General features: G+C 37.1%; 1 protein-coding gene across 1 annotated transcript in view; it reads right to left on the reverse strand.

Moving 5' to 3' along the window:
• The window catches only part of LOC124788324 (nucleoprotein TPR-like), a 393,071-nt gene that overhangs the window by 329,312 nt on the left and 35,981 nt on the right, over positions 1–27,778 (reverse strand). The window contains exons 2-7 of the mRNA XM_047255562.1: positions 26,259–26,421; positions 25,556–25,777; positions 21,674–21,833; positions 21,360–21,534; positions 20,870–21,094; positions 9,145–9,323 (exon numbers count right to left, since the gene is read on the reverse strand). Of these exons, the coding sequence (XP_047111518.1) occupies positions 9,145–9,323; positions 20,870–21,094; positions 21,360–21,534; positions 21,674–21,833; positions 25,556–25,777; positions 26,259–26,421 (1,124 nt within the window). The remainder of the gene's footprint in view (positions 1–9,144; positions 9,324–20,869; positions 21,095–21,359; positions 21,535–21,673; positions 21,834–25,555; positions 25,778–26,258; positions 26,422–27,778) is intronic.

Consider the following 27,778-nt stretch of genomic DNA (forward strand, 5'->3'; position numbering starts at 1 on the left):
TCTTTAACAATGCATTTAGTAGGTGTTATTGAATGTGTTCTTACTCAGTCGATCCACAATAGAGAAAAAATTTGGAAAATGAATGTCAGAGCCCAAAAGGGGAGCAAAAATTAACTTCAACCAAGAGATGGTGTAAAGTAAATGAATGAATATTCCGAGAAACAGCAAAACCTAGAAAATAGCTGGGTCCACATCAAGGGCTGCCACCATGGTAAAGAGAGTAAGACAAGGAAGGATAGACAATGATGAGAGATTTCAGTAAAAGAAAAGAAGTAAGTGCTGTAACAGCTTGGAGTACTGTGCTCGCCAGGAACGTACAGTATAACCCTGCTTTTACATTCCCAGAATTAATGTTTTCCTGCGTCAAATTTCCTATGTTCACAAAGTTATTTCGCACCTGATTCTCCATTAATATATTTATAATCTTCCTGCAATTTATGCTTTATGAAAAAATGTTCATGGAGAACATGGAGAAATGAACTGACATAACCAACGTAAAATGGCGCTGGCCGTCAAGTATTTACAAACGTTAAGTGGTTGAGTTTCTTGACACCAAGGTGCTCTACTCCACAGACCAGTGCCAGTAAATAGGTAAGAGTAGGAACAATCTGTGCTCTCCCGCAGCTGCCAATTGCTACTTGGTGTGTTGGCTAATGGGAGTAACAAGGATAATACGAATAAAGTATCATGACGAATCACAACCAGTTCCAAACTCTCTCTACAGCACATATGTAGCTTTGAGTGTGTTGTAATCATACAGACACCTTTGCATTATTCAAACAGTATTTCGTGTTCGGTCACTTGTACCGCTAGTTTACATCTTCGCTCCCACTGCACTACTCAAATCTTTCTGGTTCAAACATAGCACCAGTTATGTATTTCTTCATACTTAGCAAGATCTGCTTCAAGAAATTATTCTCGTTGTCAAATGCAAATGTTTATGTATTTTTTGCGGCGTTTCTACATCTACATGGATACTCCGCAAATCACATTTAAAAGCCTGGCAGAGGGTTCATCGAACCACCTTCACAATTCTCTATTATTCCAATTTCGTATGGTGTGCAGAAAGAATGAACACCTATATCTTTCCATACGAGCTCTGATTTCCCTTATTTTATTGTGGTGATCGTTCCACCCTATGTAGGTCGGTGTCAACAAAATATTTTTGCATTCGGAGGAGAAAGTTGGTGATTGGAATTTCGTGAGAAGATTCAGTTGCAACGAAAAACGCCTTTCTTTTAATGATTTCCAGCCCAAATCCCGTATCATTTCTGTGACACACTCTCCCATATTTCGCGATAATACAAAATGTGCTGCCCTTCTTTGAACTTTTTCAATGCATTCCGTCAGTCCTACCTGGTAACGATCCCACACCGCGCAGCAGTATTCTAAAAGAGGACGGACAAGCGTAGTGTAGGCAGTCTCCTTAGTAAGTCTGTTACATTTTCTAAGTGTCCTGCCAATAAAGGGCAGCCTTTGGTTAGCCTTCCCCACAACATTTTCTGTGTAATCTTTCCAATTTAAGTTGTTCGTAATTGTAATACCTAGGTATTTAGTTGAATTTACGGCTTTTAGATTAGACTAATTTATCGTGTAGCCGAAGTTTAACAAGTTCCTTTTAGCACTCATGTGGATGACCTCACACTTTTCGTTATTTAGGGTCAACTGCCACTTTTCGCATCATTCAGATATTTATTCTAAATCGTTTTGCAGTTTGTTTTGACCTTCTGAGGACTTTATTAGTCGATAAACGACAGCGTCATCTGCAAACAACCGAAGACGGCTGCTCAGATTGTCTCCCAAATCGTTTACATATATAAGGAACAGCAAAGGGCCTATAACACTACCTTGGGGAACACCTGAAATCACTTCTGTTTTACTCAAGACTTTCCATCAATTACTACGAATTGTGACCTCTCTGACAGGAAATCACAAATCCAGTCACATAACTGAGACGATATTCTATAAGCACGCAATTTTATTATGAGCCGCTTGTGTAGTGCAGTGTCAAAAGCCCTCCGGAAATCCAGGAATACGGAATCGATCTGAAATCCCTTGTCAGTAGCAGTCAGCACTTCATGTGAATAAAGAGCTAGTTGTGCTTCACAGGAACAATGTTTTCTAAATCCATGTTGACTGTGTGTCAATAGACCATTTTCTTGGAGGTAATTCATAATGTTCGAACACAATATTATATGTTCTAAAATCCTGCTGCATATCGGCATTAACGATATGGGCCTGTAATTTATTGGATTACTCCTACTACGTTTCTTGAATATTGGTGTGACCTGTGCAACTTTCCAGTCTTTGGGTATGGATCTTTCGTTGTTGCATATGATTGTTAAATATGGAGCTAATGCATCAGCATACTCCGAAAGGAACCTAATTGGTATACAGTCTGGACCAGAAGACTTGCTTGTATTAAGTGATTTGAGTAGCTTCACTACTCCAAGGATATTTACTTCTATGTTACTCATGTTGGCAGCTGTTCTCGATTCGAATTCTGGAATTTTTACTTCGTCTTCTTTTGTGGAGGCATTTAGGAAGGCTGTGTTTAGTAAATCTGCTTTGGCAGCACAGTCCTCGATAGTGTCTCCATTGTAATCGTGCAGAGAAGGCATTGATTGTTTCTTGCCACTAACATACTTCACATACAACCAGAATCTCTTTGGATTTTCTGTCAGGTTTTGAGACAAAGTTTCGTTGTGGAAACAGTTATAGGTGTCTCGCATTGAACTCCGCACTAAGTTTCGAGCTTCTGTAAAGGATAGCCAATCTTGGGGATTTTGCGTCTGTTTAAATTTGGCATGTTTGCTTAATCATTTCTGCAAGTGCGCTAACCCGTTTTGTGTACCAAGGAGGATCAGCTCCATCGTTTGTTAGTTTATTTGGTATAAACCTCTTAATTGCTGCCAATACTATTTCTTTGAATTTAAGCCACATCTGGTCAACACTTATAATATAATAATAATAATATTAATTTGGAATGAGTGGAGACTGTCTCTCAGGAATGCATCAAGTGAATTTTTATCTGCTTTTTTGAATAGGTATATTTTTCGCTTATTTTTTGAGGATTTGAGAACTACAACATTCAGTCTCGCTACGACAACCCTGCGTTCCCTAATCCCTATACCGGTTTTGATGCTGGTTATTAACTCAAGATTATTTGTTGCTAAGAGGTCAAGTGTGTTTTCACAACCGTTTACTATTCGCGTGGGCTCATGAACTAACTGCTCGAAATAATTTTCAGAGAATGCATTTAGCACAATTTCGGATGATATTTTATGCATACCTCCGGAATTAAACATGTAGTTTTGCCAACACATCGAGGGTAAATTAAAGTCACCACCAAACTATTATCGTATGAGTCGGGTAAGTGTTTGAAATCAAACTCAAGTTTTCTTTGATCGTTTCAGCAACTGTATCATCTGAACTGGGAGGTCGGTAAAAGGACCCAATTATTATTTTATTCTGATTGCCAACAATGACCTCTACCCATACTAACTCACAGGAAGTATCTACTTCAATTTCGCGACAAGTTAAACTACTTCCAACAGCAACAGACACGCCACTGCCAACCGCGTTTAGCCTATCTTTTCAGAACACCGATAGGTTCTTCGCAAAAATTTCAGCTGAGCTTATATCCGGCTTTAGCCAGCTTTCAGTGCCTATAATTCTATTAGCGCTTGGAGCTCTGGTACTTTCCCAACACAGCTATGACAATTTACAACTGTTATACCAATGGCTCCTATATCTATATCCTTCCTGTGTTCAGACTGCACCCTTAGTGACTGAAGCCCATCTTGTGTTTTCCTGAGACCCTCTAACCAAAAAAACCGCCCCAACCATGCCACACAACCCCTGCTACCCGAGTAGCCACGTCCTGCATGTAGTGGACACCTGACCTATTCAGTGGAACCCAAAACCCAACCACCCTTTGGCGCAAGTCGAGGTATCTGCAGACTACATGGTCGCAGAACCGTCTGAGCCTCTGATTCAGGCCCTCCATTCGGCTCTGTACCAGAGGTCCGCAATTGGTCCTGTCAACTATGCTGCAAATGGTCAGCTCTGCTTTCATCTTGCAAGCAAGACTGGCAGCCTTTACCACTTATGTTAACCGCTCTAAAGCAGAGAGAATCTCTTCTGATCCAAAGAGACACACATCACTGGTACCGACGTGAGCAACCACCTGCAGCTGGCTGCACCCTGTGCTCTTCATGGCATCCGGCAGGACCCTTTCCACATCTGGAATGACTCCACCTGGTATGCACATGGAGTGCAAATTGGTTTTCTTACCCTTCTCGCCAGCCAAGTCCTTAAGGGGCCCCATAATGCGCCTAATGTTGGAGCTCCCAACTACCAATAGTCCCACCCTCTGCGATTGCCCAGATATTGCAGGCTGAGTGGTTTCCTCTGAAACAGGACGGGCGACAGCATCCGGCTCAGCGACATTGTCAGCCACAGACAGCACCTGGAACCTGTTTGTCAGACAAACCGGGGAGGCCTTAGGTGCAGCCGCCTGGGAAGTCTTTCGCCGCCTGTTTCGCACCAGGGCGACCTCCCACTCGACCACAGGTGAGGGGTCAGCCTCAGTGCGAGCAGTAACTGTATTGCTTCGCCCCGGGGCAACCTTCCACTCAACCACACGTGAGGGGTCAGCCTCAGTGCGAACAGTAATTGGGTTCGCCACCGATGAGGGCCAATCGGAGGACTCGGACGCGCTAGACGTCCGCTGGATCCCCAGGGCCGGCCCACAACAGTGGTGCCCATCCACTGCAGCCTCAAGCTGTGTAACCGAAGCCAGCACAGCCTGAAGCTCAGAGCGAAGTGCCACCAACTCGGCTCGCATTCGCACACAACAATCGCAGTCACTGTCCATACCAAATACCGTGGAAAACTAAACTATGCAGATAAACGGACTATCGGCACATGCTACCCAAATCTACTGCAGACCCTGACGAAAACGCAGGAACTGTGTCTAGTAATATGCAGATATTCAAGAACCTAACTACCGAAGCACTCGGGTGAAACTAAATAATTTGCCCCTGATAAGGAACTTGTAATATATCAGAAAATCGGTTTACTTTCTGATGCAAACGAAAATGCGAGAACTGTGGCTATTAGATTTTAAATTCACACACAGAAACTCTAGAAGCTAAACTATTAAAGCACACAGATGATATAATAAAATTTGCTCCTGGGTAGGAACTCGTTTCACTAACAAACAATGTGTGTGTGTGTGTGTGTGTGTGTGTGTGTGTGTGTGTGTGTGTGTGTGTGTGTGTGTTTGCACTTGACAATGAAAATGAATTCTTGAAACAGGTCACGCTAAGCATGAAAAACTACGTATTTGGTGCAGCATTTCATTCTTTACATAATGAATGAAGTCTTGAAACATGTCATGCTTAGCATGAAAAACTACGTATTTGGTGCAGCATGAAAAACTACGTATTTGGTGCAGCATTTCATTCTTTACGTAATGAATGACTGATGCAGGCTTTCCAAGAACATCAATTGTGATATATGAAACATTTCTACTTCCCAGACTATTATCAGTTCCAGTTACATCAGTGTATAGTTTATTATTAGGTAAGAAATCATTATTAGATAATAAGCAAGACCTTGACAAGTGTTTTGATTCCTACGAGGTACATATGTCATACATAAAGTGCAAAACAGCAAGAGGAGATTCCTTGTGCAACTTTTAGTGTTTAAAACATTATTTCCCACAGTTTACATTTCCCTGGATTTGAAACGTTGCAGTTGCTGAAAGGATCAAAGAAAACTTGAGTTTGATTTCAAACACTTACCCGACTCATACGATAATAGTTTGGTGGTGACTTTATTTTTGTTACAATTTTTTTTTTACAATTTTTTACAATTTTTTTTTGGTGGTGACTTTATCATTTTTATTTTTTATCCTGATTTGCACAGAAAAATTTTCAGTGTAAATGAAACACTTTACTAATAAGTTATATCTTGAAACTCTTCCTAGATACACTTTCCAGTACATCTACTATGTTACGACTTATCTCATCTAAATTGAAGCTAAATTAAAATAATAAAATAGAATAATCAATAATGAGAGCGACGGGCGATGTGTACACACCTCAGAGCCAATATCAGTTAAATTTCAGTTAAATTTCACAGTTAAATTTCAGTTAAGTTTCACTGTACTCAAAAAAAGAGTCGCCCCTGAGGAGCTAGAAATGTCCTTTGGGATACTACATATTTTTTATGCCAGCTGTAAACCAGTTGTGAATGAATCTTTTATCATTTTTATTTGTTGTTTTCATCCTTAATATCCCATTACTATGCATAAAACCTGCCTTCTCAGTGACTATCTTCAATAATCCTTAGAAAATTCTAGCTTATTTTTAATACAGAAAAGCACGTTGGAACATTTGTTTGCATAATAAATAATTAGTGATTACATGCACTCAGCATTATACTCTTTACACATATTTTATAGTGATGTTCCAAATGACAAGTGAAATAGAGGACGTAATTGTTCGCAAGCTCAAGACATTAATCTGAGGATAATACACACATTTCAGTTTTAGAATCATAACTAAACCCGGGCCGCTGAAACATTGCACTTGACGTTGGCAGCGTAACAGAGTAACAAGTGAAGAACGATAGGCGCTAGGCGTTCAGCGTGGGGCGCCAGCCAATCACAGCGCAGTGAGCACTGCTGTTTCTCACGTGCTGTGACGTCAAAGTTCCCGCGTTGCCGGCTTTGTTTAGTGAATGTGTATACAACGTGAATTGTATGATGTGTATACAACGTGAATTGTATGTTGTTTATCGCGTGTTTTCGTTGTACTGTGTGCTATATCACTGTGACTTTTGTTACGTTGTGAGTGTACATACTTGGAAAATGCCACCGAAAAGACTTCGTTCACCTAGTGACAATCCTTTGCGTCGAGGGGTGCCGCTAAACAGCCAGGCACTCAAGTTACTACGCAGAACTCTTGAGTTTTACGAGCAGGAGAAAAACTACGCAAGCATTCATGGACAGCCATCAATTCCTGCCGACAAAGTGGTGGAACGTATGTCGAAAACTCTTGGTATTAGTGCAAGAACCGTAGTAAGTAAGGGAGTATTACTACAAAACTTGGAAGATACTGAAGTGAGCCGTAATGATTCCGAGCTGTCTGGATCAAATAATACATTTTTATCAACCCCGGGAAAGAAGAAAAAGCGGCCTAGTCGTATCACAGATTCAGATTCTTTCCAGACTGATGCAATTCGTAGGTATGTTTATGCTTACTACAGCAGAAAAGACTGTAGCTAAGTTATTAATCTCTTTAAAAGAAAGTGAACTCTTCAGGGGTGGTAAAACATCACTAAAAATTGTGCTAAAAAACATGGGTTTCCGTTACAAAACGCTAGACGGACGTAAAGTACTGTTAGAGGGGGGCACATATCGTTACCGCTCGTAGCATTTTCTTGCACAAAATTGTGGGCAGAGACATTCATTCCATAATTTGGCTAGACGAAACGTGGGTTACTGCCGGGGAAGATGTCAGTAAATGTTGGACGGATAGCACACCCAGCAGTAGCGGCCATCAGCCGACAGGAAGAGGAGCTAGATTAATTGTGGTCCATGCAGGCTCCTCCAGTGGTTTTGTCCCTGACGCACTTTTAGTTTTTAGATCAAAAAAGACTGGTGATTACCATGAAGATATGGATCACACACAATTTGATGAGTGGTTCAGGAACCTTTTAAAACAATTTCCTGTCCCTACAACAATTGTAATGGACAATGCTCCATATCATTCGGTGATACAGAACAAAGCCCCAACCACAAATGATTGGAAAGAAGTGATGGTGCAGTGGTTACAGGCTTGAAATACTGCAGCGGATATGAGTATGACAAAGGTTCTGTTATATTCTCTTGTTAAAGAAAATAAGCCTACGACACCTACATATGTAGTAGACGAAATCGCCAAGGAGCAGGGTCATACTGTAATAAGGCTGCCACCATATCACTGCCATTTCAACCCTATTGAGTTAATATGGAGTGACGTAAAAATGTATGTAAGGAACAACAACAAATGTTTACAATAATAGAGGTGGAAAAGCTGTTGCGTGAAGCTCTTGTGACAGTGGATGCAGCCTCATGGAGAAAAAAAGTAGAGCACGCCGAGAAGCTTATACGAGCAGCACAGACAATAGAAGGCATTATCAATGGCCATGAACAATTAATGATTTGTCTTGCTGATGATGCTGATGATGACGATGAAGACGGTTTTGGCGATGAATCAGACAACAGTGACGATGGCGAGCTGGATGGAATTCCGCCATTATCGCTGTAAATTGGTGAGAAAATTACTAATATTGGTTATTTATTGCAATCTCGGTTATTATTTATTTTGTAAACTACGTACATTATTGATTTTAAAGTACCAGTCGTCAGATGCTTGTTTTTTGTATTTCTTTGCTCCGTTATCGAAAGGGTGCGCATTGTTATGCTTTTACATGCATTATTATATGGTTGTTTACTTCCTGTCATTGTAGTACAACTAAAAATGAGTTTTTATATACACTGTAATTGCTCAATAGCTTGATTTACGAGACGGGATGGAAAACTGTATCGTCTGCAGTGTGTATAAAGGCTGCTTTTGCAACATCGCTATTACAGTATAGCCAACCTAACTAGACAAAAAGCAAACTGTCAAGTGCAATGTTTCCCCGGCGGGGGTATAATACTATCTGAAGAAGTCTCAGTTTTGGGCTGAAACTGGTTACAGTAAAATAATGGAGCATGCACAACAATTTCAATCACAATAGTCCCCATCTACTAAACTTAGCTACCAAACCACCATTCATAAAGTTCAAAGCAAAAAACGATATGGAACCCAATCAAAGCTGATTAGATTCCAGTAGCATGACATCAAAACTCAATGATTTAACAGAATACAGTATCTGCTTATTAAATATACAACTGTATGTGGACAGCTAATTTTTAAAAATTTAAAAGATCGTCACCTTGTTCTTGCTCTAAAGCTGTCACAGCAAATTAAATTTTATAACTTCCAAGAAAACACACTGCCCAAATAGTTTATTTTCATCCATCAAACTTTTCATATATCTAAAATCTGAATGCTGAAATGTAATTAATGTATTGAAAGTACAAACCTCTATAATAGCATCCATATGCTTTTGAAGACGACAATTACGATTCTGCTCCTGTTCTAGTTCTTGTAATAGTTCAGCGTGGCTAACAAATATTTGTGTGAGCCTTGTACCAGGTTTCAACATACGTTTTACTGAAGCTAACAACGGAGAGAGATCTTCCACATCTCGCTCCAAATTCTCTGTTTAGAAAAAAAAAAAAAAAGCAGAAAATTTAGAAGTAAAATGCATGGCACTCACCCACTTACAATAAATACTGCTGAACTGGAGGAAGGAATGGCATGTATTTTGTGTATACTTGTCTTAAGATCTATTAAAAAGTACTTAAGTAGATTTTACAAAAAGTTCTCCAAAAACTTTTTTCATCAGTAAGTCAATAATTTTAATATGTAAATGGACAGAGCAATAGACCAAATATGACTGTAGAGAAAGTTGTCACAGGCTGGAAAAAGTTGCACATATCTTTAAGTTTGGATTAAAATACATCAGTGTGCAGTAATATGTTGATAGGCAAAGGAGGGGCTCACACCTGTGAGATGAAGATACTCCAATTACCAGAGACAGGAAACTTTCGCAAAAATGCTCACACCTGTGAGATGAAGATATTCCAATTACCAGAGACAAGAAAATTTCGCAAAAATGAAAACACAAAAAACCCGAAATTGGTATTTTTTTTTTTTTGAAAAATATCATGAAATCAAGATTTTTTATGAAATATCTTGAAATCTGTCATTTTCCCATATACAAAAAAAGTTATAAATCTGAGGATGAGTTCACCAATATTCATAAATGATAGTTATTGAAGGTTTAGCTTGCATTTTGCCTTTTTTCTCCCCTCAAGACTGAGGTTTGTGTTCAATATTTAAATGACAGTTGTTCCCTGTACAAAAAACTATGTGACATCTAAAATAGTATCCAAATTGGTAAAAACACCAAATTTAGAAATAAACACACTGAAATTTATAAGAAAGCCAGCAGAATTGCCACAAGAAATAAATTTGCAAGAAACACTGAATATGGCAAAAATTTAACCAAATATGGAAAAAATGACCGAATATGGCCAAGAAAGAGTAACACTGAATGTGGCAGGCAAATAAGTACCAGAGAATTTGGCAAAAACAGTCTCACCGCACTTGGCAAAAAAAAAAAACTCACCGCATTTGGCAAAGAAACCTCACCGCATTTGGCAAAAAAACCTCACCGCATTTGGCAAAAAAACCTCACCGCATTTGGCAAAAAAACCTCACCGCATTTGGCAAAAAAAACCTCACCGCATTTGGCAAAAAAAAACTCACCGCATTTGGCAAAAAAAAACTCACCGCATTTGGCAAAAAAACCTCACCGCATTTGGCAAAAAAACCTCACCGCATCTGGCAAAAAAACCTCACCGCATTTGGCAAAAAATCCCACCGAATCTGCTAACAAGTAACACAAAAATCGCCATAGAAACAGCACAAGTGCCTAAAAATAACACCAAAACATGATTTTTAAAAAATAAAACCAAAACTGGCAAAAAATACACTGCAACTGGCAAAAAATGCACTAAAACTTGCAAAAAATGCACTAAAACTGGCAAAAAAATTCACTAAAACTGGCAAAAAAATAACCTCCAATTTGGTAAAAAAAATATATCACCGAAATTTGCAAAGAACACTGAAATTGGCCAAAAATTACAAAAGTTGCAAAAAATAAACTAATTCAATAAAAAATTTTGAATTTGACAAAAAACAAAAAATTGGAAAAAATTGTACTGACATTTGAAAAAAGTACACTGAAATTTGGAAAAAGTAACACCGAAATATGGACAAAGTAACACTGAAAAGGGAAAAAAAAAACAACCAAAATAGGCAAAAAATAAGATCGAAATCGGCAAAAAATAAGATTGAAATTGACAAAAAATAACACCAAATTTGGGAAAAAATGGGACTTTTTTGCTGTCTCCACTAATTACACACAGTTCAACCTCATTGTGAATTATGAACAAGATAATGCCACAGTAAGGTGGTGACATGTTTAATAAGAGAACTGAGACATGATAAGAAGTGGCAAAAATGATGTTCAAACTGCTCATATTTACCAATGAAATTTCTGAAGCTTTCCACATTTCCACTCATTTATTCTCTACACCTTACTTACTTTCTGTGCTTATACCTCTTTTCACCTTTGTATCTTCATTTAATAAATTATTTTCTGGTAACATCTGAAGTTGCCGATGTACAAAACCATATTCTCAATATGTTTTGTAAACAGCAAGTTTCTCCAACAAAAAAAGCACATGATGAGGACTTTGGGCTTGGTCAATATATCACCACATTTGCAGAAAAACAATCTTGCTATAGGATCAGTTGTGGACTACTGCATTATGACATCAGTGTTGTTTTATTGACTGAAAATGTTCATAGATTAAAGTATCTTGAGTACTCTTCAAATAATGACAGAAAGAAACTTAACATTAACCTCTGGAACTTTGATTTAACTGCTAACAAGCCTCTGGGATACACCCCCCCCCCCCAAGTGATGTCACCCCCAAGAGCTAAATAAGTGAGATTGAGAAACCCATCACAGAACCTTTAGTCATGAATTTCAACAAAAAATTCCCTGTAGAGCTGTGTGTTACTAAATAGTACTCTGTGCTTTCAACTGTGTGGCACCATTCAAAAAAATAAAATATATATTTGGTAGTACTTTTCGAACTTAACTTTGTAATACACAGATTTAATGATAAAATTAAAAACAGTTAAAAATTACTGATAGAATTTGTTTACAAAAACTATTTGCAGTTAGTCTCTCATTATATATACTACTACTGTCATTCAGTTTTGAGACAGAGACCACGAAGTAGGCACCCACAAGAGCCTGGATGTCTCAAGATGCCGCATAACATAGCATACACATACTTTTGTTGATTTGTGTTTGTCCTGAAAGACATACAGCCCTGACATACACTTTCCTTTAATTTTTTTTTAATGGCTTCTGGCCTGAATGCCATGGCATACACTTCAACAGATCCACAGCCATTGGCTGCTATGCAAGTCAGCCAACAACCGTGTAGCTGCTGGAAGTACTGCTGAAACATGTTTGCAGGATATGTCGTCTTTGTTTTTAGTGGAAAAGAAGCAGCTTTTTTCTTGTGGAGAATTTCTTAGAAAGACTTTGACAACCTTTGCACAAAACTGTAATGACCAAATGTCAAAGCTTAAGCTGACAGTCTTTCACTTTCACAAAACACTTACGAGACAGGTGGAGGAAATTCTTATTGATGTCAGCAACCAAATACAAGATAACATACGTACTTGTAGAGGGCATTAGATGAAACTTTTGATTTAATGAGTTGATCTCAGTTGCCTATTTTTGTTCATCGCTTTGATAAACACTGGAATATATTTCAATATTGACTAGAATTATGCCAGCTGGAACTACAACACAAGGAAAAGACATTTTCATGAAAATTAAAGAAGATGTTAGGGAAAAATAAACTTTACCAAATGACAAAATTACATCTATTTGCAGTGGTGGTGCAACTGCAATGGTCGAGAAAAACAATCAGTGCATAGCTTTGTTAGAAAATTCATATCACTGCATAATCCACCACAAAGCATTGTGTGGAAAGGACATGAAGCTGGATGATATTATGGACCAGGTAGTAAGCTGCATAAATTACATAACTGGAAAAGCTATTCACAGACGTCAATTCAGGGTTTTATTTGAAGAAGATATCACAAATATGGAGAGTTGCAACTATCTGTGCCGTGTGACGGCTTTCAAGGGGACAACTCGTTGAAACATTTTTTCAACTTGAGAGAGCGGGTATTGGAATTTTTACAGGAACAAAGGTTGTTACTCTTTGGGTATTGATTTACTGAAAAATATATCCTGGTTCATTACTAATTACCTCAACATTTTAAATCTCAAATTAGGAGGCAAAGATTGTTCCAGATGTTAAGTCCGACAGTGCTTAGAGCAAAGATTGTTCACTTCCAACTACATTTACTTTGATAAGCAAATTCAAAGCAAATTTAGCCAAAGAAAATGTTGACCTTATCCCCAAACATAAAGATTTGAAAGAGAAGCTCAATATTGCTGCTATCAACTGTAATAAGCACTAATCTAAGATTACCTTACAGTCATTTTAAAGCACATTCCAGAACTTTAAAAGCATAAATAAAATTTTCAAGATTTGAAAAGATTTATGATTTGGTGTGGCTGTCAACATGTGATCTGACACCTAACATAGGAAAATTACTAAAACAGAAACCATATCCAAAATCACATTAATTGTATCAGTTATTTAGACTTTGATTTTTGTTAATCTGTTTCTTTACTTGGCAGAGGTTGCTATTTATTTTACTTTATTAGTTGACATATTTCAGAATGCGGCATTTCTTTTGTTGCACAATGACTTAATTTTTTTTTTAATGTAACAAAATAGGAACCATCAGAGGTCAGTGGCTTGCATATGATTTTTGAATCATCAGTTTTGTCTAATCGTTAAAAGGATCGGACAGCCTTACTTTAGATATTTAAAAATAATAGCATTATATTATGCAGGGTAGCATAGTTGTTAAGATACATTCCTGAAATTGTGAAGATTGTGGGTTACAATCCCGTCAGGTACTTTTAAATTTTTATTTTTAATTATTTACTGAATTGACTAACATAATTATTTTTATTCAGTTAACTGATTCAAATGCTATTGATTTTATTTCTAATCATTTGTCATGCCACTGAATTAAATTTATCTGCTCTAATTTTTTCTTCTTGTATTTCTTTTTTGATTTTCGAAGCTTTGTTCATGTGATTTTAACTACTGCAATATATCACCATTGATTTAATTTCTTCCATTTCACACTTTCGTCCATTCATTTAAATCTTCATTTGCTTTATTTTATCCACAGTGCAACAAGAATTTACATTTTCAATGTACATATTTTAACAAAAAATGCATTTTTGTCATCACTGCACAGACGACACAAATAGATCACTTTGTCTCTTGGTTTTTAACAGACAGATCAGAATTTTCAAATGTTTTAAAGATTATGATAGGTAAAAAAAATAACGAAATTCACATTCATAAGGCTTGTTTTCAATTGGAAAAATAAGTACAGAATGAAAAAAAAGAGAGCAAATAAAACAATTAATAGTGTGATTAAAATGATGTAACAATGGGTTAGAAATTTTAAAAAATGCATTTAAAACAATAACTTGAGTAAAATAAGGAACTAAGTCATTTCAATAACCATTTAACAATATAAATTTCAAAGCATCTGTCTCAATTCAATCCCACAACCTTCAGCATATCAGGAACATACCTTAACCACTTCTGCTATGCCACTGCTCTGGATAATGCTATTATTTTGAATGTTCTAGAACAGTGGTTCCCAACATTTCTTAACCATTAATGTTGAGTGCAATCAAACATTAGCTAATACCCTCTCCTGTGTCACCCCTCCCTCCCCCACCCCACCCCCTGTTGTCTGTTGCCCCCCCCCCCACTTTATCACCAACTTTGGCACCTAACTAAGCTATCGAATGAAAGACTTTTCTTGGAACATTTTTATGTGTGTGAATGATGAAGCAATTCGTGGTGCATCGTAAGTGTTACTCACAACTCCTTCTCAGATAAGAAAGCTAACTATCCACAGTGAAGATAAACATCTGTTACAAATCATGCTTCCCCTGTATTACTCCTCTCCATTGTGGAACTTGCCTGACCTGCGCACTGTAACCCCATTTAAAATCAGACATGTTCAGATATGTGCACTATACTTATTGTTCGTAAATCATGGCAATGCTGCACTCCTTATTTCTGGACTGGCTGAAATGTGACAACTTGAGGCTGTTAATGCTTTATGTCTAACCATCTAATAATAATGATGATAATAATAATAATAATATACTGCACTCCTTAATTCTGAACTAGCCGAAATTGGACGACTTCAGACTGTTAATGCTTTGCATCTAACCATCTAATTATAATAATAAAACTGTATACAGCACTATAGTACATCTTATGTAGTTACTGCTGTGTCATTCTGTCAATTAATTCATTTATCTGTTTAGAAGCGAATAATGAAGCAATTTCTCGACTGCTGCAGGTACTATCGACAACTTGGAAGATATTTTCTAAAGGTATTTAGCATTTGTTACTTATGTGTCTCACTTTTATCTCTAGCAATGTATGGGACAAAACACAACATGTGTGTGTAGTGTGTGAACTATGTGAGGAACCTGTAATCTCCACTGCATTAATGCTACTAATTGAGAAAAAGTAATTATTGATAAAATATATATAATAAATATTAGAGTCTTACAAAACTATGATAATGATATTTTGAAAATAATTTAATTTTGTGACTGAAACAGAGCCAAACTGTATAGTTTTTACTGCTCAGAAAATTTCATTTTACCCCTAAGGGGGTAATTACCCCCAGGTTGGGAAATACTGCTCTTGAGCATCATAGTTAATTCCTTTTCATCGATGATGTTCTACGATAAAAATAAGAAAGCTTCCATCTTTTGCAGCTGAAATTTAGTCTTGAGTACCAGACACGTGTTGCCAATTCACGTTGGGCATCTTCAGTGGTCAATAACATATACAAAATTATATTATTATACAAAATTGTACACAAGATTTGCAGTCATTATTTGGCAGTTCACTTAGATATAGTTAGAGAAGGATATAATTAATTCTCATTCATCTTCATCATCAATAAAGAGCAGTGTATCAAAGAAATATTCAACCAAGAAAATTAACAAATTATGAGCTGGATCTGCTGGCAAAATGCATAGTACTGCCGATAAACACAAGCAAAATTAAAAGTCGGATGCTTCCTAGCTTTCAGAACTAATAGCTCCTTCACTGGGAAGGAGGGAGGGATGCATTGGGCAAGTCAAAATGAAGGGCAGGTAACTCAGACAGAAGAATAAGAGGGACCTACCAGTAGAGAGAGTGAAGGGATACAACAATGATGGTGGAGACATGAGAAAGAGTTATTGAAGCATATGCAATAAATGACTGCAAATAATACTGTACAGGTAGTAAAATAAACAGAGAAAATAGAAGTTTAGGTTTTCAGATAACATAATTTTGACAGCCCAGGATGAAAGAAACCTGCAAAGGCACTTAAAAGATATGGACTGAATACTAAGAAATGAACACAAAATGAGAACTAATGCAAAAAAGACAAATACCAGCATGTCCCAAAATATCAGAGAAGGTAAACACTAAAATTAATAAGATTAAATCAACATTAAAATACAAATATCCAGGTAATAATACAACTGAAGATAAAAGAAGAAAGGAAGATATAAAATGGAGAATAAGAGAGACAAAAGTAACATTTACAGTCAAACAATAAGGCTTTTCTTAAAATACAAATGTTCAAGTGACATAAAAAACTGGTTAAAAGCTGCAACTGGAGCAGAGTACTTCGTGGATGAGAAACTTAACTATAATCAAAAATGAAAGTAGCTTTATAAATGTTTAAAAGTACAATTAAAATAAATGAATAGAGGTACGATGCAGAAAGTCTTTCAAAGAACTGGCGAGAAAAATAACAAAAACAATGAACAAAACTGACATCACATTATGTGCCACAAATAGATCCATGCACACATTTTTGAAGCAGCAATGCAAGGGAAGTGAACACAAAAGACCCTGGTTGGTAATTTTTTTTAATTTCATAAGTGATGTGGGAATCAATAACTATTCCAAAAAATGGACTTGCTTAGCTTGTTACAGAGCCACATAGGGAGCTGTCGACCATTTGAAAGATTTATGAAGACGAAAATGAAGACCTGTGGGGACAATAAAGTTATTTTTTTATTTTTATTTACTCGTCAAGTTCTGTAGGACCAAATTGAGGAGCAAACCTCCAAGGTCATGGAACGTGTCAGTACATGAAATACAACATAAACGTAATAACAGACAAAAATAAATGTTCATGAACCTTAAAAAAGTCAGTGCATAAGATTAAGTAAACGCTATCAGCAATACAATAAAAATCAGCTTAATTTTTCAAGGAACTTCTCGACAGAATAGAAGGAGTGACCCATGAGGAAACTCTTCAGTTTTGATTTGAAAGCGCATGGATTACTGCTAAGATTTTTGAATTCGAGTGGCAGGTTATTGAAAATGGATGCACCAATAAACAGCACACCTTTTTGCACAAGAGTTAAGGAAGTCCGATCCAAATGTAGGTTTGATTTCTGCCAAGTATTAACCGAGTGAAAGTTGCTCATTCTTGGGAATAAACTAATATTGGTAACAAGAAACGACAATAAAGAATATACGTATTGGGAGGCCAATGTCAAAATACCCAGACTCATGAACAGAGGTCAACAAGAGGTTCGTGAACAAACACCACTTATTGCCCGAACCGTCCGTTTCTGAGCCAAAAATATCCTTTTAGAATGGGAAGAGTTACCCCAAAATATAATACCATACGACAATACCGAGTTAAAATAAGCAAAGTAGACTGATTTTCGCCTTGAACCATCACTAACTTCTGATACAGTTCGAATAGCAAAATTGGCAGTATTAAGTCTTTGAACAAGATCCTGAACGTGGGCTTTCCACGACAGCTTACTATCTATCTGAACACCTAGAAATCTGAACTGTTCAGTTTCACTAATCATATGCCTGTTCTGTGAAATCAAAATGTCAGGTTTTGTTGAATTGTATGTTAGAAACTGTAAAAACTGAGTCTTACTGTGGTTTAGCGTTAGTTTATTTTCTACAAGACATGAACTGAGGTCATGTACTGCACTATTTGAAACCAAGCCAATGTTGCACACAACGTCCTTTACTATCAAGCTAGTGTCATCAGCAAACAGAAATATTTTAGAGTTACCCGTAATACTACAGGGCATATCATTTAATAAATAAGGAACAGGATTGGCCCCAACAATGATCCCTTGAGCACCCCCCACTTGACAGCACCCCACTCAGACCCCACTCAGACCCCACATCACAGCCGTTATCAATATTGTGAATAATGACCTTTTGCTGCCTGTTGCTAAAGTAAGAGGTGAACCAATTGTGAGCTACTCCCCGTATTCCGTAATGGTCCAACTTCTGGAGCAATATTTTGCGATCTACACAATCAAATGCCTTAGTTAATCAAAATATATGCCAAGCGTTCGAAACCTTTTGTTTAACCCATCCAGTACCTCACAGAGATAAGAGAATATAGCATTTTCAGTTGTTAAACGACTTCTAAAGCCGAACTGTACATTTGATAGCAAATCATGTGATATAAAATGATCAATTATCCTTACATACATAGCCTTTTCAATAACTTTTGCAAACACTGATGGCATAGAAATAGGTCTAAAATTATCTACATTATCCCTTTATCCCTTTTTATAAAGCGGCTTTACTACTGAGTACTTTAATCGCTCAGGAAACTGAACACTCCTAAAGGGAAAATTACCTATATGGCTAAATACAGGGTTAACATATGCACCAAGCGAGGTGGCGCAGCGGTTAGCACACTGGACTCGCATTCGGGAGGACGACGGTTCAATCCCGCGTCCGGCCATCCTGATTTAGGTTTTCCGTGATTTCCCTAGATCGCTCCAGGCAAATGCCGGGGTGGTTCCTTTGAAAGGGCATGGCCGACTTCCTTTCCCATCCTTCCCTAATCCGAGCTTGTGCTCCGTCTCTAATGACCTCGTTGTCGACAGGATGTTAAACACCAATATCCTCCTCCTCCTCCTCCTCCTCCTAACATATGCAGCACAGTACTTTAATATTCTGCTAGACACTCCATCATAACCATGAGAGTCCTTAGTCTTCAGTGATTTAATTACTGACTTGATCTCCCTCTTGTCTGTATCACAGAGGAGTATTTCAGACATCAATCTCAGAAAGGCATTTGTCAAGAAAGTTATATGATTTCCTGTAGAAACTAAATTTTTATTTAATTCACCAGCAATGCTCAGAAAATGATTGTTAAATACTGTACATATATCTGATTTATCAGTAACAGAAATATTTTTACTGCAAACTGACATTATATCATCGGCCTTGTGCTGCTGACCAGACACTTCCTTCACAACAGAACATATGGTTTTAATTTTATCCTGTGAATTAGCTATTCTATTTGCATACCACATAGTCTTTGCCTTCCTGATAACATTTTTAAGCGCCTTACAATACTGTTTGTAATGGGCTGCTGTAGCTTGATTGTGACTACTTCTAACATTTTGATATAATTTCCTCGTTGTTCTACATGATATCCTTATCCCACAAGTCAGCCACCCAGGATGCCCATTACTGCTAGTACCCTGTTTAGAATGTTCTAATGGAAAGCAACTCTCAAAGATCACGATAAATGTGTTCAGGAAAGTATTGTATTTATCATCGATGTTATCGGCACTATAAACATCCTGCCACTCTTGTTCCTTGACTCTTGTATTACTGTTGGATTAACTTTCCTACATAGTTTGTAATTAAATATGACCTCAGTTTGAGTATAAAAGCCTTTTAGTGTTAAAATTTGTGCATCATGGTCTGAAAGGCCATTCACGCATTTACTAATGGAATGCCCATCTAGTAATGAAGAATGAATAAAAATATTGTCTATGGCTGTGCTACTGTTCCCCTGCACCCTAGTTTGAAAAAACACAGTACCAATTCTTTACCATCGCTCTGTATTCATCAAATCAAATTCACTACTTGTCAGTTAGTTCAATACCTTACTTGTTTTGTTTCTCTTGTCAAATCCAATTACGAGCTTCACATCTAATAACCATGCTGTTAATATGATGTCAAAAATCAAACAATCCAAAAGGACTACATGGTATCCTACTCACAAATGAAAGTTTATGCACTGCATCTCTTAATTTATGCAAACTGTACTAAAAGTAAACTTTATTTAGCAATAAATGTGATGTGTAATATATACAGGATTATAATTACAAAAGTCCAGTACAAAACTACAAGCCAGAAACTTTCAGCCTTCAGTACCTAGCATATATTTTTCTTTTCCCATCACAATTTTTTTTCCCACTATTCTCATGGGTCATAAATGGTTGACATCCCCAATCAAAATACTTACCCTCAGCACTAACAAGAACACATTACACAAGTCAAATCATTCCATGAATTTTGAAACTACCCATGTAATTTCAGTGGCTTGTACATTTATATTGACATGTCCCATCTGAAGACATAATAAAACCCAAATGACAAGCATGAAGGTAAAAATATTATGAAACACCATTAATGTGACTGAAATGATCACATCAGAATAAGTAAGTGGTGACAGATATCTACGGAATGAGACTGATAGACTGTCAGTCTAACAAATCTAGATGCCTAGATCAAGTGCTTGCTAGTTAAGCACAAATAATTTCAATTGAGCAGTGATCCCCGTTCCAAGACGTAATTAAAAAGGAAACTGTAGGTTACTTTCCTGTATCACCCGTGATACACTCCACAATACAGCATCAACTAAGGAGATGGGTGAACATTAGTTTAAACCTATTTTCCAATAATATCCTAAAGAGTACGACAACTGCAAGCTGTTCTTACCGAGTACTCTTGATGACTTGTGGACTGAGAGGAACATTTTATTCTATGATGAACGAAGGAATAGTTACACAACGATAACTGTGACAGGAACATAATGAAAAAATATAAAGGGGAAGTTAATAAATTCATTTGGAAGGAAAAAGAACACATGAAACAAATCTCCAGTGCACTATTAATAGGAAAACATACCTTTCAAAGCAGTTTTTACCATCTCATTTGCAATCTCTAGTTCTTCTTTCAACTTTTCCTTCTCTTTCTCCAGCTGTTTGTGCCTTTTCTCGTGATAACTGTTATGTTCTTCCACTGAACCTACCATCTTCTCATATTGTTCCATAGTTTCTTCCAGTTCTTTCTGTACACCTTCTAATCTGTATTCAAAGTACTGTGCTTTGGAGACTGCATTATCCCTTTGGCCTGACAAACAATTTGTTAGGAACAACTATTAGTATAGTGATAATGCTGCAAAACACACACACACACACACACACACACACACACACACACACACACACACACACACACACACACACACACACACACAGAGAGAGAGAGAGAGAGAGAGAGAGAGAGAGAGAGAGAGAGAGAAAGAGTTTTCCACTGAATTTTCTATAATGAATAGTTTGCTTGATGCAATATAAAGAGATTAAAAGATCAGAGACAAAATATTTAGCTTACATACCCTTATGTTCATTTACCATTGTCTTGTGCGCTTGAATCTCTTTTAAATGATTCTCATGCAAACGTTCCATGTTCTCACGCTCTTGTGCTATAGTCTGCTTAGAAATTTCTAGCTGCTCTTTGAGTTTCTCCACAGTTGCAGTCAATTCTTCATTAGCTTCTTGAATAACCCGTAGCTGAGAAAAAAGTATTCTAAAGCTGAACTTTAATTCTATTGAAATAACTAATAATACTCTATTTAGAAGTTATAACAGTTAGTATATTAGCACATGTCCGACTCTCATTTACAGGAATACTAATCAAATATGGGCTTACTTCTTCCTCTTTATGTGACAAATGCACTTCAAATTCATTTCTTCTCACAGCATGTTCTCTTTCGAGATATGAATTTTGCTCCATTGTCTTCTTCATCTCATTCTTAAGACTGGAAATCTGCTGCATAAGAATGTCACGCTCATCATCTAACTCCTTCTCCCTGAAATTTATTAATAAATTACTTATCAATTTAGCAATTAATTTAATACTATGGTTGCTTGTGTATGACACTTTCAGAAGCATAATCATTTTTAAAATGTATAATGTCTCGAGCTTATTATCCTACTGCAAACTGCAACTGTCCACACTATACCAAGGGTTGGAGAAATGTTGTCACACTGACACCAGAATCATGCACTGACTACTAGCAATTGTAGGTAGGGGGATGACGGGGGGGGAGGGGGGGGGGGGGCAGAAGGGGCACTTGCTGCTGCCTCCCCCCCTCTCCTTGTAATCTGGATTACAGAGTTTTTATTCATTAGAGAATTCTTCTAGAAGTGATAATCATAAATTCTCCAGATACATTTAGTTTTAGTTCTAGTGGGTTTATCAAAAATGACCAACTCATTTATATTAAATACGACAATTTTCAGGATGTGACAAACTTCCCGTTCGGATAAATTTCTACAGATGCCTATGCCCAAGACTATCATTTATTGGGCAACATAGAGGCACAGACAAAGATGCAATTCAGACGTACTTCAGCATCACTGTTAAGTATTTTAAAGGCTCCTCAAATATTCCAGAAAACGACAATGTCACACTTATTGTAATCACGTGTCAAAAATGAGGTATAAAACCAGGTTTCCCATTACATATTAACTCCTTTCAAACAGGTCCAACTGTCATCAACTGATGGCAATTGTTACATGTATCTTTTGGTAACTTTGTTCAATCAATGTTAGTTGACATAGAAACACCAATGGCTACCTTTTATCTCCATAAGAATGATGCAGTATATTCTCCAGTTCCTCTCAAATTATCATCTGACGCACAGGGGACCACCCTGTATGTGTGGTGATTAGTAGGTAGCTGTTAACCAATACTGATACAATGTTATACCTTTTATAATCTGGTCCACATTTTCTCCACTCTGAATTTACAATTATCTTAAAATTGGCATGGAATGGTCAATATGCATCAAAATTGTTCAGTGATGAGACGATGACCTCTGGTGATTGTCTGCAATTCTTCCTCAATGGCACTGAGCTGTTCACAATAAACTGATTTGATTACCCCTAAGCTCATACCTTTTGGGATGTGATATACAGTAAAAATAACCTTGCTTTTACACTCCTGGAATTAATGTTTTCCCACTGTTTACAACATTTTTCACTGATCCCGTCACATTTCCTATGCCCACAATGTTAATTTGCACAGGATTTTGCATCAACATATTTATAATTTTCCCACAATTTATGCACTGCGAAAAAATGTTTGTGGAGAAAAAATGACGCTAGCAAGATGTTGGCCGTCCAGTATTGGGACACTTGGGCACTCTACTAAGCAGATTTGAACTGGTAAACATGTAAAAGTTAGAACAATTCATGCCGCATCCCCCGCCACTGCCAAGCTCTACGTGGCGTGGTGGCTGATGGGAGTAACTAAGTTCGTTCGAACGAAGATATCATGACCAATCACAACCATTTCCAAACTGTCTCTACTGCACAAATGCAGTTTTGTGATTGTTGTGAACCATATTTAGTGTGTTTCGATGTATGGCCACTTGAAGCACTAGTTGGCACCGTCATTCACTTTGCATTGCTCAAATGTTTTTAGTTTAAACACAGCGCCGGTGCGTATTTTATTCACACTGAGTAAAAGGTGTTTTGAGAATTTATTCTCGTTGTCAAGTGCAGTATTTACATATGTATTTATTGTGATGTTACACAAACAAACAATGTGAGTGATAGTTTGCTTGTGTGTGTGTGTGTGTGTGTGTGTGTGTGTGTGTGTGTGTGTAGTTTCCAACATAACTGATGAGGCACAGTACCTGATAACCTCGAAAAGACGACTACAGTGCATGAGACGCAGAATAATTCATATTCAAACACCACACAAAATACTTATGTATATATTTGCACTTGACAAAGGGAAAAAATTCTCGAAACTGCATCCTGCTACGCATGAAAAAATACATAACTAGTGCAGTATTTCATTATTTAAATAATGAATGACAGCTGCAGGCTTTCAAAACATCGATTATGACATATGAAAATGAGTCTAACGTTCCTACTTCCCAGACAGTTATCAGTTCCAGTTACATAAGCCTTTTTTTTTTTAAATAATAAGCCTTCATTAGATAATAAACCTTCATTGGATAATAAATCTTCATTGGATAATAAACAAGTCCCTGACAAGTCTTTTCATACCTTTTATGTACATATGTCATACATAAAGTAGAAGGGGGTATCTTATACATAACTTTTACAGCTTACAACATTATTTCCCACATTTTACACCATTTTTTGAAGTACCTTGAAAGTGTAAAAGCGGGGTTACACTCTAGTTATTCATCCCAATGTTCTGATTTGATGGTTCTGATTGTCCCTAACATTTAGATTTTTTGTGTGTTTTTTTTTTAAGTCAACCTTCACAGCTGACCCAAGCATCCAGATTATTGATGACAACTCATCAAAAACACAGGCCATTATAATTTTCACTGTGTAAACATCTTGAAGTAGCTAGGTGATCTGAAGCTCCAATCTCCTACAGCCTGAGATGGTTTGTCATCCACAGAATTAGTCTATCAAAGCTGAACTCTATGGCTGAATGCGGCAATCATTGGTGAAGAGAATATGATGCCAATCCTGAGCAGTCGATCCGGCATGTTGTTGGGCCCATGTGTACCGCGCTGCATGGTATCATAGTTGCATAGATAGACCTTTCCATGGACATCAAGAGTTAAGTTGCGCATCATGCAGACTATTACACACAGTTTGAGTCATTACACGATGTCCTGAGGCTGCACAAAAATCATTATTCAACATGGTGGCATTGCTGTCAGGGTTCCTCAGAGCCATAATCCGTAAGTAGCGGTCATCCACTGCAGTAGTAGCCCTTGAGTGGCCTGAGCAAGGTAAGTCATTGACAATTCCCATGTCTCTGTATCTCCACCATGTCTAAACAACATCGCTTTGGTTCACTCCAAGATGCCTGGACCTTCCCTTGTTGAGAGCCCTTCCTGGCACAAAGTAACAATGCGGATGCGATTAAACTGCGTTATTGACCTTCTAGGCATGGTTGAACTATAGACAACATGAGTTGTGTACCTCCTTCCTGGTGGAATGACTGGAACTGATCATCTGTCAGACCCCCTCCGTCTAACAGGTGCTGCTCATGCATAGTTGTTTACATCTTTGGGCAGGTTTAGTGACATCTCTGAACAGTCAAAGAGCTGTCTCTGTGATACAATATCTACAGTCAACATCTATCTTCAGGAGTTCTGGGAACCGGGGTGATGTCAAGCTTCTTTTGATGTGTGTACTATGTTAACTTTTTTACAACAGCAGAAATGTTTTGGAAGCATGAGAGCAAATCTTCAATCATTTAGTACAATTAGTAGAGCGCTGTAATTTCCTTAACTGTGAAGTCCAGCTAACCCCAACATTTCAAATACTGTGAGATTTGAAGAGTGCCTGCACTCTAGGTACGTCCATTTCTATTGGTATACTATACACTCATCTGAAAATGGTTTCAGAATCCAAAACTGTGCAGCACTGAAATCAAAACTAAAAGGATATCTCAATCTGTCTGATGACAGCTGGTTGGCAGAATGTAATCTCATTCGACAAATTGTGGTGGTTGTAGACCCACTTGCAACTAAAATGGTATACAAGTTTTAGACTCCAACTGCCAATACTACACACTTTAGGAATGTACCTGACTTTTAGATCCACTTCTTTGGTTTTCAGGTACCCAGTTTCACGGAGTATCCTACAATTTTCTGTTGTAACAGCATCAAATTTTTGCGTAAGTGATTCAATTTCGCTATGACAAACACGAATTTCACACAACCTCTGTTCCAATTCTCTTCTTGCATTATCTCTTTCCACAAGTGCTGCATCATGTCGAAGTTTGTATTCCTCAAACTGCTTCTCCAACCTGTAACAAAAATGATCTGGCAATGAAAAAGAAACTAAAATACAGAAGTTAGACAGGCTGCAACATTTACACGAGACTGTCTGATGGATTAACAAAAGACACCATTCTGTGTAGCATGCTTTAAAGTAAAAAGGGAAAGTAGCAGATATATAAGACAGGATATAGCTCAGGTGGAGATACCTTGATTGTAGTTCTAATAAGAAAGCAGTTCTACATTATAGTATCTGTAAAGTTTCAGTAGGGTTGCTCTGTTTTATTTTGATTTTGTCATGGCCTCTGTTGTTTTGATTCCTATTATTAACATAGACAGCCACAGCTACTTACATTAACAGTCTTTCCAAAATGATACATTACTAAACAATGAAAACAATTTCAAGGGTAAAATTTAGAAAAAAATGTATAGAGAGAAAATGTCACAGAGCAAAAAGATCAGAATAAATATGTTTCTAGGAAAATACAGACAAAATATGAGAATACATACGTTACTGTTTTTTGATGCAATGTTAAATTTTCATTCTGTAAGCTTTGCAATTTCTTCTGCAAATCAGATGCTTCACACAAAGCATTACTGAGGTCTTTCTTGACAGTAAAATAATCTTCTGATTTGCATGACAAGTTGCTTTCCAAATCACTGATCTGCTGCTCTGAAAAATTAAACAATTTTTTATTCAAAATGTGAGCAACACAGATCATCCTCACTTTATAAATTAGACATTGACTCTAAGCAACAACTATTCATTAAATCTACTTCTAATAGCTTTTATACATTTTATACGTGACTAATAAAAGTCCCCAATTTCTGTGTGTTGTGTAAGAACAGTTGACATGAAGCTCTTTAACACAATGAAAATTAATAATAAATTTTGTATTATTTCCATTAACACGTATCTGAAATGGAAAGTTCCACAAGAAAACGAATACTAAAACCAAATTACAATGCACACAAAAAAAAAAAAATCCAAATAAATCATTAAGTTTTTAGTTTGATTGTACTCATCATGTAAAAAAAAAAAAATCAACTTTGTAATTTCAGTGTACACTGGAAGCACTTAAGGAGTGAGGAAATTACCTGAATTCCATAGACCACAATAGAAAAAGAAAGCTTTTAATCAAGAATGGACATAAGTAAAATCTGGAACCAGATTTATGCCGCTGACAATTGTGTGGGTCTTACATAGCTTTAGTTGTCCTATGTCGAGAAAAATTCAGTAAAGTCAAATACAATAAGATGACACTGCCTTTAAATTAAAGGGCAATAATAGGTTTAAGATGAATTGGAGGAAGTTGATCTTTCACAGCTCTCACGGTGACTAGGTCACTCTGAAAGTCAAAAGAATGATTTCAGGTTTCTAACAAAGTAGGCCTACATGGTTTCATTTGCACACAATATTTAGAAAAGAGAGGAAGAGATCTTAACGTAATTATGAATCTGTTAAATGCCACAAAATATATAATAAATCAATCATGCCAAGAAAATGACAGAAGCTGAAGAAATGGACTTAAATTTGTGGTACGGCCAGGACTTGAGCCTGGGTCTCCTGCTTACCAGGCAGATGTGCTAGCAATTACACCACCATAGCATTATACGTAACACATCTGCATGGAGTATCCTCGTCCAATGCCCTCCCTAACACAAACTTCAATTACACGCCTTCAGCCTATTTTCTCCTTTTTAAATTGTCCCTGTATCTCAAGTGTAAGGGGGGGGGGGGGGGGGGGGGGCTATAAATAAAACTGAGACGCCTATGTCTCCAGGAAAATTTAATTACATCAGATTTATGCCAAGAAAACTACAGAAATGACAAAGTTTTAAGAACAATTATTTTTTTAGTTTACCAATGAACTTCCAAAAAAGACACTTCACTGCAGCATCAGTCTATCTATCTTTACAACTTTCAACAGTGTACAACTATTAAAAGCATATTTCCACATGGTATTTAATCACTATTGGCCACAGAGAAAAAGCAGTTGTGAGCAGGGATAAGTACATCAAAAATCGCA

This window comes from Schistocerca piceifrons, chromosome 3 (genome assembly GCF_021461385.2).
Source record: "Schistocerca piceifrons isolate TAMUIC-IGC-003096 chromosome 3, iqSchPice1.1, whole genome shotgun sequence".
Taxonomy (NCBI): Eukaryota; Metazoa; Arthropoda; class Insecta; order Orthoptera; family Acrididae; genus Schistocerca; species Schistocerca piceifrons.